This window comes from Marasmius oreades, chromosome 3 (assembly GCF_018924745.1).
Source record: "Marasmius oreades isolate 03SP1 chromosome 3, whole genome shotgun sequence".
Taxonomy (NCBI): Eukaryota; Fungi; Basidiomycota; class Agaricomycetes; order Agaricales; family Marasmiaceae; genus Marasmius; species Marasmius oreades.
The window spans coordinates 4,449,963-4,463,914 of NC_057325.1; the positions used below are offsets into that span (position 1 = coordinate 4,449,963).

At 45.9% G+C, this 13,952-nt stretch overlaps 5 protein-coding genes across 5 annotated transcripts; all 5 read left to right on the plus strand.

Annotated features, from left to right (window-relative positions):
- Positions 1-1,528: 1,528 nt before the first annotated feature.
- E1B28_006790 (uncharacterized protein) lies at positions 1,529-2,508 on the plus strand (the record flags this gene model as incomplete). Its single annotated transcript, XM_043151490.1, has 5 exons — positions 1,529-1,694; positions 1,756-1,906; positions 1,964-2,116; positions 2,166-2,384; positions 2,442-2,508. The coding sequence occupies 5 exons, from the start codon at positions 1,529-1,531 to the stop codon at positions 2,506-2,508; spliced, it is 756 nt and encodes a 251-aa protein (XP_043012586.1).
- Positions 2,509-2,853: 345 nt separating this feature from the next.
- E1B28_006791 (uncharacterized protein) lies at positions 2,854-5,449 on the plus strand. Its single transcript, XM_043151491.1, has 4 exons — positions 2,854-2,978; positions 3,048-3,276; positions 3,331-5,093; positions 5,154-5,449. Exons 2-3 carry the CDS (start codon positions 3,175-3,177, stop codon positions 4,552-4,554), a joined length of 1,326 nt encoding a protein of 441 aa, XP_043012587.1. The 5' UTR covers positions 2,854-2,978; positions 3,048-3,174; the 3' UTR covers positions 4,555-5,093; positions 5,154-5,449.
- Positions 5,450-6,736: 1,287 nt separating this feature from the next.
- Positions 6,737-8,332, plus strand: E1B28_006792 (uncharacterized protein). Its single transcript, XM_043151492.1, has 8 exons — positions 6,737-6,958; positions 7,021-7,127; positions 7,180-7,210; positions 7,265-7,403; positions 7,454-7,508; positions 7,560-7,589; positions 7,645-7,782; positions 7,853-8,332. Exons 1-8 carry the CDS (start codon positions 6,796-6,798, stop codon positions 8,168-8,170), a joined length of 981 nt encoding a protein of 326 aa, XP_043012588.1. The 5' UTR covers positions 6,737-6,795; the 3' UTR covers positions 8,171-8,332.
- A 2,022-nt stretch (positions 8,333-10,354) lies between these two features.
- On the plus strand, positions 10,355-10,831 carry E1B28_006793 (uncharacterized protein; the record flags this gene model as incomplete). Its single annotated transcript, XM_043151493.1, has 1 exon — positions 10,355-10,831. The coding sequence occupies one exon, from the start codon at positions 10,355-10,357 to the stop codon at positions 10,829-10,831; it is 477 nt and encodes a 158-aa protein (XP_043012589.1).
- Positions 10,832-12,744: 1,913 nt separating this feature from the next.
- E1B28_006794 (uncharacterized protein) lies at positions 12,745-13,305 on the plus strand (the record flags this gene model as incomplete). The annotated part of the gene is made up of 1 exon (XM_043151494.1): positions 12,745-13,305. One exon carries the CDS (start codon positions 12,745-12,747, stop codon positions 13,303-13,305), a length of 561 nt encoding a protein of 186 aa, XP_043012590.1.
- Positions 13,306-13,952: the final 647 nt, after the last annotated feature.

Consider the following 13,952-nt stretch of genomic DNA (forward strand, 5'->3'; position numbering starts at 1 on the left):
TCAGAGATTTTCCGGGAACCTCATAACCAGGTGTGAGAAAATTCTCGGCCCACTTATTAACGATTATAAGCCAAATAAGGCTTTATAAAGCTGAAATAAGGCTCCATAAAGGGTAAGGTCACCTAGTAACGCCTTGTGAGAAAAAGCGGACGTTTATAAACGCTTATACACCGGAATCAATATTTCCGACATGTCAGCACGTTCAAAAGGCAAAGCTTGTACTGTGGACTGCGCTAGAATGGTTCAACGCAAGAACCTCAACTCGCAGTTCCAGTCAAGTGTTTTGAGAGTGGGTCGGAAAAGAGGCGTAGGTTGGACGTCTACACGATCGACGCTGGACTGGGTCCTGTGGAACTGAAATAGAGAGGTTGGTAAGTTGTCAATATTATATCAAGTCTGAATCTTAACTTATGATTCCAATATACAGGACACGTTTCTTACAAGTTGTTGAACACCGAACGCTACCACGACCTCTTTCAAGAGTCCAAGAGTTCGGTTCAAGCATGGTTTAATGTGTAGATACGAATCTACCATCTCCGACCCCGGTTCAGATGGTCATTGAGGATAACTTTTCTTCACTCCCATCTGTGTTTTCCGGAATCCAGACCCACTCGAATACGACTTCAAGAAAGCCTTGTAGGGAGAGATAATGGGAACTTTCTTGAGAAAACGAAGAATTTTCCGTTCATATGAAGAAGAATGGAGTACAAGCAAAGTAAGTGAAAGTGTTCAATGCTTGAACTCGAAGTGGGGTGCCGAACTGATTCTTTGTTCTTGGCTTTTTCGATAGTTCAACAAAACCTATACAACATCTGACATCAACACGTTCGAGGATGACGAGGAAAGGACCAACGACCCTGGAAACGACGGTTATGCTTCTTAGACAATCACAACCTGAAGAAGAAAAAGACGTAAGAGAGGGGCGTACTGCTACCGTTACGATGCTCCACCACGAAGCAATAAATATGAAAGATTAGAAGGAGGAATGGGCCGGGTAAGGGGAATAGGAAGAGATTTGGTGAGGTCTTTTGTTTTGATTCTCCTGGAGGTCTCTTTTCTTTTTTGGTGGAGGAGAAGGATGCGTGCTCGATGCTTCAGCCGACGCAGGCGCTCTCTGAAGGATTTTTTTCGGGTCTTTCCCCACGAGAAGCTTTACATTAAGATGCTACAGTTCCTCACCGACTTCATAAAAACCCTCTTCTTGTCGTGCATAATAACTGATATATCTCACAGCAGCTGACTCAAACCCAAAAACCTATCCTTCTAGACCAAACCACCACATACACCCACCGACGACAACGACATCGAGATCTACCCACCTGCCCCCAACACACCCAACCTCATACGAGGAAGACCCCGACCCAGCTTCCACAACTCTGCACAAAAAACCTATTTCCCAACATGCTCTCTCGTCTCAAATTCAACTATTCGTCCGCATGCGCCACCCTTATGTTTGTACAAGTGTCAACGAAATCAAGAAACAACCTCTGATCATCTCCCGATCCCCGACGTTCCCGAATATTGAGCAATGTCCCTAGGCCACCGGAAACTGTTCCAGACCCCGCATCATCGCTGCTATCATCTTTGTCGGTGCCGCCGTCCTGGCACCATCGCCTCGCCGAGAGCACGTTTCTGCGATCGAAAAGGCCAAAAGGTTCAAACGACTGGACCTATTCGGGGTGCTTTTACTCACAGTAGGTCATTTTCGTACGAGTTCAAGAGTTCGAAATGCTTTACTCATCCTGAACATAATAGTGGGTCTGATTCTGTTCATCTTCGGCGTCACGACTGGTTCGGTGAACGGGTGGAATACCGCCCGATGTCTGGCACCGTTGATCATTTCTTTTTTCTTGATCTCTGCATTTTTCCTTTGGGAGGCCCGTTTACCGGAGGATATGGCTACCATGTAAGTCCGCCGAGGGGCAAATTCTATAATACGAGGGTTAACTTGGGTCTCCTCCAGTCCGCCAAACCTCTGGAATTATACGAACTTTGCGGTACTTGTGCTATGCGGAACTACCATACCCTTCAATTGGTGGGGATGCGTACAGCTCCTGTTTTCTTGGATCTGGCAGGACGTCTACGGATGGACTCCCATCCAGGTTGCACTTCGCTTGTAAGGAGCTTCATCACCCCGTGGTGCATTCTGACTGATTCGTGCAAAGCCTTCCCCTGGGAGTGCTTGGTTTCCCGGTTATAGCTATCGCAAATGTGATGCAGCAAAAACTGCCCCTCAAGTGGGTTATCTTTGCTGGTCAAGTTATCGGGATAGTTGGAACTGTTCTGCTTCCCTTCGCCGACTCACCTCAGCACTATTGGCGATTCGCGTTCCCAGGATTTGTTCTCGGTACTACGGGAATGACGATCATCTTCGCGACGGTAAAGTACGTGTGTCTGCCTGCTTCGGAGGATATTACTAGAGCACTGACCATGCCCCGCAGTATTGCTGTGTTCGCGGTAACCCCACCCGAGAAAGCTGGTGTTGTTGGATCTATCATAATTCTTTAACTGCTCCCTACAACTTAGTTGCGCTGCTAGGACAGCCATCGTTACCACGAGTGTGGACGACACACATGGAGGACCTACAGCTTGGGAAGGTAGAGCTCCGGGACTTTGGTTCCCCTTCGCGCTTCTGGTTATTGATACGATCTGCATCCTCGTGTTCATGAAGAACACGGTTGCCCCCACAAATCAGGTCGGGAAAGCCGTGTAGCGAAATAGATATCTCGTTTATTTTACATGTAAACTTTACAAGCGTAAACCATGGTCTTTTTTATACATAAATCGCTTGGTTTTCGATGCTGCTGAGGACCCGAGTATCGTCATATGTTCTCTGGTCACATTACCCAGAGAATCACTTGACCTCGACCAATACCTTTGAATCTGTTCCGACCTCAAGGACTCAAATCGCCTGCAGCAGTAATTGGGAGAGTTCTGTCTAGGCCTGGAAAGTCAATAACACGATTGAGGACTTGTTGGTGCGCCTTAAGGCTGAAATTTCCTTCAAAAGTCATCTCATCTGACCAGCAGACCGGCCCTATCCAAAGGTCAACGTTCTAAAGAGTTAGCCCATTCAGCGCCAAGTGACGAGCGGGCTGTGGTTCTATCATTCCATGGACGCCAAATCATGATTCCACGAAGGCTCTATTCCATTTCTGTCATTCGTTTGACCCAATGCCAATTGGCGGAACGATTATCAATGCGGACAAAATAAGGGTGCCCATGTCCTCCTTGGATGGTCTCAATACCGACGCATTGAACGAAATAATCCAGCTTGTATGCTTATAGCCTGTATATTCTCTTGTCGTAGACATTAATACATCTTCACAGGTCCATGCTTCCTCAAGACACACATTATTTTCCCTGTTGCGGGTCAACAAGACCTTTCACGATTTGACACTACCTTTTCTCTACCGAGTTCTGGATTTCGACTTCACACAAGCAGATCATCGGCGTTGCACAGAAGTTCTTCACGACCCATACACTTACTCACAACACCGAATTCATTCCATCACGGGGGGTGATCCAAGGATCCTCAAGGCGATCAGGAAGGTCGTTGTTCACTCTACCTATGCTCGATGGCCAAGAGACACCCTCCAACGAACATATTTCATACCGTCTGACGAAGACATTGAGTGCAAATGGTCGTTTTTCGTTACATTCTTATCTCGGATCGCTCATCTACAAGAACTGGTGTTCGATTGTCAAGAGAGGGTCCCCCTCGTCTTACTGGACGTTCTTCATAGCCGACATCCACTATGCCGACTTCATGTGCGGGGTTGGACAAGGGCTGGGTACGACGTGCGGGTAGGAGATCCGTATGAGAAGGCGTTGGCTATGTCACCTTGCCTTCGAAGTATCGACGCATTCGTTTTTTCGGGTCCACCAGGAGCAGATCTTTATTTGCCGGCATTTCTTCGAATCGCGTCCCTTGCACCAAACCTCCAGTCAATGGGCTATAGCATCTCGACTTCTGGGGGTTGGCGGTCTGCGCTGAACCGATTAACGACAGAGCAGAGAGAAAAGATTCGAACAGAGTCAGAACGATTCGAGGTGAAGGAGCCGGTACGGAAAGGGTTGAGGAAGATCAAATGGACTGAATTGGACGAGAACGTTCTTGATCGCTTTGAACAAGCGGGTCTGGACCTTGGAACAGTCGAGTCGTTGGATATGGGGGAGGTATCCCGTATCTCAGGGTTGATTCGTGCGAGAAATCAGGGACTTTTTGCGGCTCTCAAACACCTATCCTTCACCGTCAATCATTCTTCTCGCTCAGACTGTACGGAGAAGGAATTGAAGTCGAATATTGTCGACTTTTTACTCTCCATTCCGCCGTTACAATCCTTGTCCATCGCTAATTACTCGGCATTCATCGATCTCTTCGCCCTTTTGCGTTGGCATGGCGGTTCGCTCCGCTCATTATCCCTGCACGAGGTGGAGATTCCTCACGAAAACGAAACGCGGGAGGTTCTGACTGTTGGACAGTTAAAAGAATCTACGCTCAATGGCGTCCCAATTGGAGGAGATAGAATTGGACATCAACAGGACGGTTGATGATGCAAATCATTTGGCTTACTACGAGGTCCTCGGGTCGTTTCCGCAACTTCGCCGCGTCAGCATCCACTATGACTTCGGTCGGGTCCATCGGACTTGTGGTGGCCAGCTCAGTGACTGTCCTCGGAATCGGAAATATCCCGAAAAATTTGATGAAAACTTTGGGATGAGCGTTTGGAAGACTCTCCATACTTCCAAGCAAAAACATGGTCATGCCTACCGAGGGATTGAGGAGATAGCGATATTCGTCGGACGGCGTCGTTGCCAGAGCAGGTTTGGTCTGTTAGCAGGTGGGAGGCATTCTGCCCAGACGCTGGTTTTGAGGGCGAATGAGAGAGATGATGAGAGGAATGAGCGTATTGTTAGGGTTCTGGCGCCCTCAGGGTTTTTCATAGGACGATATTGTGCGTAGCCGTACGAGAGGAAGGAATAACTATCTATCTTGCGTTGATACCGTACTCTTCGCATGGACTTTTAGTGGAGAAATGGAAATCCAACCCTGAACGATGTTTACTGTCAAGTTGTGTCAGATCCGAGATGTACGCCGTATTTCTATCCCTTACAGTAATTTATCCTCCAACTCTGTCTGAGCTTTGCAGGGACAACTCAGTGCAACAAAAAAGTCAGATTGTCTCTGACCACCGCCTCCGAATCAAATTTCCAAACGTCGATCCCTCGTCTCATCTCTCTTCCCGTACATCCTACAAGTCCAACTCTACCTGAGGCGGCAATCCAGAGTACCGGCTGCTTTGTTTTGGTAACGAGTCATTCGCTGGATTTGGACTTTGTCCCCGGTGTTTCTCGAGATAGCGATCCAATGCAAGACTTGCCATTGTGTTAAGGCAATCGAAGGTGCTCGCTCTGTAGGGAACTTATATCAGAACATTCATACCCCAATGAACACAACACATCCTTCCTGATCGTTGTAAGAAATATCGTCAAAAGCATACATTCCCCGCTCACCCTCTAGAAATTGTACAACGACGTGGAGTCACTCGGATCCTGAAGTTCGGTCAAAACTCACGGGGACTTGCGATAATGTCGGACCAACTTGGGCAACTCAGAGAAATGTGGGCGGGCGGTTAGAGGTACAGCGTGAAGGTGAGTTGCTACATGTATATATACAGTTTCAAACATGTCTAAAACAGCTTCCAGGTCTTCACTGGTGTACCAGCTGCTCAAAGCAAGTAACCCACGAAGACTGCACAGATCAGCAAGGTCAAATGTTCGCGAATGTAATGACGGGCGCGTCGAAGACGTGTTTGATGAGGACGAGCCGCCGCCAAGCAACGAATCCGAAGGCGTGGATGTACTGGATTCAGACGACTTTTATCAGTATTTCAGCGATGGAAGTGACATGATGGAAGACGATCTACCGGAAGATGCGGTGTTCACTGAAGCCGAGAGGTGTATTCAGAAATTTGTGTGATGGCCGACAAAGCTACAGACTTGTGGTGTTTGTCGGGGGATTCGTTGGAATATGAAGCTGACTGCCGGCGGTGTAGCAAGGATAAAGGAGACGTGAAAAAGTGGGGTACCGAGAACATTCATCCAGGTGAGTCCCATGTCAGTTGAATATCTTATGAGTGATGCTCACGCAATGGCCACATACATGGCATTCGAAGATGATAAAAAGAATTAGAATACATGGCGACAACGATAACCTTTTGCTTTCTATCGCTACTGAGATTTGAAGGGAGCTACCAGGCCGTGGGGTGCATATTTCGCAAGAAAAAAACGATGGGGTGCAGGGACGAAGCCCCGCATAGCTGGGTTAAGGGCAGGAACACATCCGAGCACAGCGAGCGTTCATGTGTAAGCCCGGAACCCTAGCTAGTAACTTAAGTAAAGGTAGGCCTTTCTAAACTCAAGAATTTTACGTCCTGATGTTCCAATGATGTTCAGATTCTGTTTTTCTTTGTTGTTAACAGGTTATCACTATCTCCATCGCGGCATTGGCCTGGACGTCGAACGAGACGTCGGGGACTGCGGGCAGAAAAAGACTGGGCACTTAGCGCTTACAGGCCGGGGTGCCCGATCGAACCGCCGATGGGGCGGAGCCCGGACTACATGGTTTGCAACGTTTGAAAATTTAGAATTGAACAGCCCTACTGCCTCACCGGTTCCGGAGAGAAAGGAAAATTTCTAACCCTGAGTGACCGGAGCATCCGAAATGGCCGACCTCTAATATGCATCATACTTCATACTTAAGAAGGTGGGCCAAACAAAATCCTCACAGCGATGAGTTCCGGCGACACTACCCTCAGAAACGTCGAGTCACCCCGTAAAAACGTTGCGTTGTCTGTCCTTTTCAAAGCACCCTCTACCGAGGAGGCCCAGGCATGTTGGGAACTCTGCAGGCTGCATAATAACATCGGCTTCTGGGTAGTATGGCTTCCAACGGGTTGGTCACTCTTCAAATTCCGACTCGGACAGGATCTTCTCTGACACCTAGTACGCCTCCAGCATGGTCCATCGCAATGGCTTACAATGCGCAAAGGGATATTGCTGCAATAAATGCTCTTCAGACTGCCTTGCTCTATGTACCGCTTTGTTTTGGCATGAAATCTTTGGTGAGTCTGCCACGTTTGTAAAGTGCCTTGGGTTTAAAATCATGTAACCCAGATCATGACTGTCGATGACATTCTCGACCGGGGTTCGTCGTCCAATTCGTGTGCATCCTTCACTAGGTTTTCTAATCCATTCACAGACATTGACTTGCTCGTTGAGCGAACGAAGAACAGACCACTTCCTCGAGGCTCGATTTCTCCCGAACGCGCCTGGTTATTCTTCTCTGCTCAACTCTCAATCGGCATGGTCCTGGCCATTCAATATCTCGATAAAACATCGTAAGTCGTTAGCAGATAGTTATGACCGGCATACCATTAACCTTCTCCAGGCTCCAGATTGCAATTTTGATATTTCCCATATATATAATTTATCCAACATGCAAGGTAGGTGGCTCGATCTTCGACGCCTTTACCTCTGCTTAGCCACCGGTTCAGCGCTGGACAAACCTGGCCCCTATACCTCTGGTCAGTATTTCCTGTTTGTGGATCATTTCAATGGTTAATACCCTTCCTATGAAAGGGTTTCATGTTCAACGTTGGTGTATTCATGGGATGGAGCTACCTTAGTGCCCACACGGTACCATGGCACGTTCTTCTTCCTGTGTATTTGGGCGCATGCCTCTGGACGTTCACGTATGAAACGATCTACCAGCATCAGGTTTGTTTCCGTCCCTCTCTTCGCGTCCAACTTGAAATTAAAACTCAGCGATTTTGCAATCATGACATAGGATAAAGTGGACGATGTAAAGATCGGCCTTTACTCTCCTGCCCTTCTCCTTGGTTCCTGGACGATCCCGATCTGTGCCTGTACGGGGTTGCTATTTTTTATTATGGTGACATACAGTGGATTTCTCAACAATCAAGGTATCGCTTTCTTTGTGGGCGTAGCTTATGCGGGAAGCGTCTTGTTCAGGAAACTCCGTAACACCAACATCGATATTCCGGAGGACTGTAAACAGTTCTTTCTACTTAATGTCAAAGTGGGGCAGATCATTCTGGGCGCTCTAGTCATTGATAGTGTATATAATCGTTTCTCTAGGCCCTAAGTTGTATCTCGGGTAGCTGTGGGGTGCAGGAGCATTTTTATTTGTCACGCACTCATCAGGATTTTCGGACTTTCGGACATGCTGAAACATTGGATGCCAACTTCCCGTACTTACACAGCTAGCCATTCTATGGAATTCTATCCATGTATTTTGCATAGTCACAATGTGCCAATGAATTAAAATTTTGTGGAACTTTCTTTGAAAAATGAACGAGGTCCAAACAAGAAAATTTAGTATATTATATCAAATATTATATACCTCCTGTGCGCACACCGCGTTCGCCGTTCAGCATCCGGTATCCGGTATCCGGTCCGCTGGTCCATACCCTTTACCCTATACCCATTTGCTCTCGCTGCTGGGGTTCCAGTACAGTAGATAATAAAGAACTCTTGTATTGTTGTACATGTAGCAGGAAAGAATACAGATGGGTGTAAGAGGTGATGAACTATGAACTTCAAACCCCCTTTGTCTGCCTCTCGTCAAGTGAAGCAGACACGAACACATTGAAAGTAGCAGATACCTATAGATGAAAAGGCGATGTATCAGCAACAGTCATTAGAATAAAGACAGTAGGTGACTCACATCGAGATACAGCTGCTGTAACCAATCTCTCTGATTGCCTGATGCCCCAAAATGAGAAACTGCAGACCAATGGTTAGAACATCATGTTTTGAGGGTTGAATTGTTGAATGTTGAGGTCTTGAGCTGTTTGAGCCTGGCCTGACTTTGGAAGACTTGGGGGTTTGAGGCATTGAAGTTTTGAAGACTTGAAAAAGATGGTCTTTGAAGCTTGTCACTTGAGGTTTGCTTGAGAGCTTGAAGTTTGAGGCATTGAGATATTGATGTCGTTCTTGAAGGCATGCCTTGAATGTTTGGATGCATGGAACAGGCACTTGCTGGCCTTGAAGAAGTGACTTGGTTGAGAATTTTGTGACTTGATGAGTCAGCTATGTTTCTTCCTGTAGACAGAGCTGGGCAGCCTGAAAGCACGTAATTGCAGGAGGTTGTCTTGGAACGACATGGTGAGAACAGAAAAGTTGAACCTGACATAAGCAACACACCCACAGTTGGCGACTTTTTGCCCCACACATGTGACTATGATGATCCAAAAAAGGAGATCTGGCAAACTGGCATTTGGCACTTTATATTGCAGTTGTTACAATGTAACAACAATGCTAAATACTGGGGGCAAGCCCCCAGACCCCCTCATATATCTTCAAATCCCTAACTGCTAGCCCGAACCCCTAACCAAACCCCTAAATCTAACCACTAACCCGAACCCCTAGCCTCCCCAGTCAATACGTGCCCTGAGGGGAGAGTTTGAAAAAATGCAGTGGGACATTGTTTGTCAATGTTGATGTAACATTATTCGCCTTCAATATTTAAATTTCCATCACAACCCTTTTTGGGACGTCATGTGCATGGGGCAAAAAGTCAAAACCTCACGCCCACCTGATACGCCATGTTGACAGAATCAAATTATGTAGGCCATCTCGGAGACACGTTCAGAAAATGGTAAGTTCAATCACGATTCATTGCAAACATACGAAAGATTAAATCTCAGAAAACGTTGACTTTATGACTATATGATTAATCAAATCTTATCACTCTACCCCCCCTTGGCCAATCCTTTACTTGCCAGTTTACCCACTGGCCATGCCACACACCAGTCACCACGTCCAGAATCCCTACATGGGCCACAGCTTGCTGCTTCATCCAAGTTCAAGTTCAATTGCCCATCAGCCATGATGGCCAAGTTCTTTGTGACAAACAAATCGTGCACCTTATGCTCAATCCAATGACTCGGAGCAGCTTGGAGCCGCTCGGAGCCCCACCATACAGCGACAGCGGGGGCAGAGGACATGTAACATTTGACACCTTTCTGAGCAAGCTTTATTTACATGTTAAATGTGTTTTCCATAAATATACACAATATTTGGGGAAACATTTGATACATCCTATCTTTAACATCAAGGTAAATAAAAGCTGAATTTCTATCTATATACAGTATATACTAACCTTCAGTCTTAGTTGGGTAAAAAAAGAAGGAATGCTTTGAAAAACACTGGGTTCGGCTCAGAGCTTCAGAGTATCGTTGGACCTGCCCAATGTGTTTCCGAAGATGTGGAAGTGGCACCTGGAGTGTTTGAGGTGTGCGTAAAACCAGAACAGAATCCGTGGGTCATGGAGCTGGTATTGTGGATAGACAACGATTTCAAGGACCCAGATCTCCCCAAGGACAAAGCACCAGCAATGAGAGAGAGCGGAGGTCGTTGGGGCCCAATCAAACCATGGGAACGAAGACACATTTTCCCTGCACGCCCAGCAGCCACCAAATTTGTCTTCCCCAAGGCTGGAAATTGTCCAGTAGATTATTTTGAGCCAGCGTTCTTCAACTCGCTTGGCACAGGAGTAAGGGCAATGTGGAGTGCATCGAAACCATATGCAGCACTACCCAAGGACGTTCTGATCAGGGAGATCTTAGCAACCAACCCTCCCCATCCTTTCAAGAGAATAGATTGTAAACAGTTTATCTGCACATACGGCATCTCAGCGTTGGAACCCTATAACTTTCCAACTCAGGATGAAGTTGACGCCATGGTAGAGGAAGAAGAGAAGGCTGCTAGAGGAGGGAAGAAGAGAACCAGAAGAGCCTGTTGAACTCGTACAAAACTCTTTGGTAAGAGGAAAAGGGGCCGCACTCATACGGAAGGTGAGAGCGAGGATTCAGATAGCCAAGAGAGTGAAGGTGGTGACCCGGTATCACGGATATACTCTACTAGTACCTAAATAAACGCATTTTTAACATTTTTATATATAATATAATCAAAATGGGAACATAATATGAGGATTAGAGCAAGCCCAAGCTGCTAGTCAAAGCACGGGTCTATTTGCGGGTTATCCGAAGTACAGAAAGTACAAAACACCCTATAGATGAGAGTCTTCGATGTTCCGAAACCTGTAGGAACTGATGAAGCAGCCTTTAAAAACCTTCGTTCATTTGGATAGGCCTCGTCTCACTCGCAATTACCTGTAGCAAACATGGGGACACTTGATTTTACTATCCATTTATTGATTTCTTCGATATTGGTTGAAAAGATGGAAACAACTCTTAGAAGTACATCTGGAAGTAACAATCGGATGGATGTAACTATCTAAAGTCCACTTCGGACTTAAGGAACGGAAACAATGCCGGTGGCTGTAACTTACAGCTGGAAACAAGAAAAGGGGCAGATGTCGACGATGTCCGGTCAGAAAGGACATTCTACCAGGAAAGAACCATAGGAACGATCCCTGGAATGTAGATCGAACAGTTTTGGACTATTCCAGATTGGATAGAACAAGAGAGAACAAGGGAGCACATGGGGACTCGCCTTGGAAACAGAAAGGGGTCAGGATGTATCCACATGCAAATGTCAAAGATATCCGACTCGGAACAGGAATAAAGAAAATATGAGGAAAAGAAATGAGGAATACTATATTCTGGACAGTTTTATATCTAATTGACATGTACTATACCTGATTAAGGGTACTTTGGTATCTCTGAAAGGGATTTCTCTATATTTTCGACTTTTTACCATATCTTTGATGTTTGATTATTATTTATTCGAAAAGGCGTATATAAGGAGGGGTGGTAGCAGCAGTATTCTCCCCAGTAACCTACGACAGAAGCCTAAGTGCTTTCACTAGGGGACTCTGGCTCATACTTTGCCCCACTTCTTCGAAGTTGGTGTTTGTATTTGGAAAAGATTAGATTTGAACTTTGAATTTGATTTGAATTTGTTGCCACTTTGGTACTTGGAAACTTTGAACTTGTAGAGTCGCATTGACTCGAATTTGAATTGAATTTGATAGTTCTATTTGAACTTAGAAAGAATTGAACACCTCCTCGAAGTAGTGAACTTCATAGAAAGCCTTTGTCATTTTGACTTGTGAACACAGAATTTGAATTTGTTTTGAACCATATAAAGCCCCACCCTTGAAGTCAAATCTTAGAGTTCTCAGTGAACCTTGCTGAGAGCGTTCATTGATACCGACCTCCACAAATCAACTACGCTAATTGCTAGTGTTGGGTTTGGTTTTGTGCACTTCGTGCTTGGAGTGTGTTTTGCTGCACCTAGTAGTAGTTTTTAGTGCCATTACCGGTCGGTGCATAGGGTGGTAATAGTGACAATGATGATGATGATGATAACAGCATTGATGGCATTGACAGTGGCAGTGGAGGAAAAAATCCTACAGATGTAAAGGGTAAGGGCAAAGAGCAAGGGAGACAAAGCGATCGGGGTGAAGAACCAGATGTTTTGCAAGAAGGAAGGAATAAGGGTAAGGAAAAGGAGAGAGACGAGCGAAAGGGCCAGGAGGATGATCAGATCTGCGAATTGAAGTTTGCAGATCTAGAGCAGAGCCTTCAACTTTGGTACACATATTGCTGGTAGGCAGGAGAGGATGTGTTGCATGTGTGTAATGAGAGGGACAACACAGAGTGATTCAGATACTCGGATGGAAGGATTTTGCAGGATGGCATTCTGGATTTGATTCCCTTCAACATTCAGGATAACGACGAGTTGGTCTTCATGTGGCTAGCTGGCAGACCTCCTGTGATTATAATTCCAGAGGAGAATGCCTTCTACACTGGATTCAAGTTTCAAGGTCAACCTATTGCATACGCCTTCAATCAGAGACTCAAATGGGAATGGTTTCTTAGTGACATACCTGGTCGTGACAGATCAGTCTTATTCGAGGGGCCTCATGGTTCAAATTCTCATCAACTGATTGACCCACTCATGCTGGAAATTGAGTTGCGGGATTCAGATGCACAAATGTTGTCAGGGAGGTCAAGATTCAATTTCAAGAAGATAGATAGGATAACTGACTGGATACATCACTCCATCCCTTCAGATGCCGCTGATGAACCAGATTTTGTTGAAGGTGGACAGTTTTTTACGACTGTTCATCGGCGTTTCCAAGATCAAACTGGCTTGGAGATATTCGTAGAAACTCGTGCTGATCAGAAGTGGGAAGTCCACAATGATGGGGAATATGCTATTAGAGAGGGTCCACTGGGCTCCATTCCCAATGAAGTTGTGGGCAGGAGATTGAGGTACATCCAAGCATCCGAGTATTCAGAGGACTAGGACTCGACATCAAAAGGTGTTCTTGTTGGTCAGCGCATTATTGGAGAAGATTGGAAGTTCAAGTGTAAAGGTCAGGATGTTGCTTGGACATTGGTCATTGAGGACAGGCTGGAGTCATGGTCGGATGATTTAAGTGGAGATTTACTATGGCAAGGGACATGGGGCACCAGCAATGTGATGATGAACTTTGATACAGGTGAAATAACCTTCCTTCACGACACTACCGACATGGATATGGATAATCCTCAAGGTTCTACATCTCCCCTGGTTTCATATAATGGCAAATGTTTCTGCTGCACAAACCAGGTTCTTTTCAATTGTGCTGTCTATCACTCAGTAGATGGCGCAACAAGATATGAATGGTGGTTTACTGAGGATGGAGTATTATTCTCCAAAGGGCCTTACAGAGAAGGTTGGTGACGAACTGGTGAAAATGAGGTATTCTTTCTGCAAGAACCTACTGGGGGCCTTGGAAATCCAAAGTGCTCCATAACATTGAGGCTGTTGTCCAAAATCGAGCAGAAAATCAATGAAGATGTCCAGAGGAAAGTAGACATGGCAAACTGGGGGAATGAGCTCAGCAGTTGGAGTTTTAGTCTTTGTATTGACAACAATCAAATAGTTAGGTATGTTGCAAGCAAAAGGGG

Excerpts from the sequence above, each read along its gene's own strand:
- E1B28_006791 (XM_043151491.1), top strand. The coding sequence starts at position 3,175 with ATGCCAATTGGCGGAACGATTATCAATGCGGACAAAATAAGGGTGCCC. Across the intron at positions 3,277-3,330 it reads TGAACGAAATAATCCAGCTT|GTCCATGCTTCCTCAAGACA; the intron begins GTATGCTTATAG and ends ACATCTTCACAG.
- E1B28_006792 (XM_043151492.1), top strand. The coding sequence starts at position 6,796 with ATGAGTTCCGGCGACACTACCCTCAGAAACGTCGAGTCACCCCGTAAA. Across the intron at positions 6,959-7,020 it reads GGTAGTATGGCTTCCAACGG|CATGGTCCATCGCAATGGCT; the intron begins GTTGGTCACTCT and ends GTACGCCTCCAG. Across the intron at positions 7,211-7,264 it reads CGATGACATTCTCGACCGGG|ACATTGACTTGCTCGTTGAG; the intron begins GTTCGTCGTCCA and ends ATCCATTCACAG.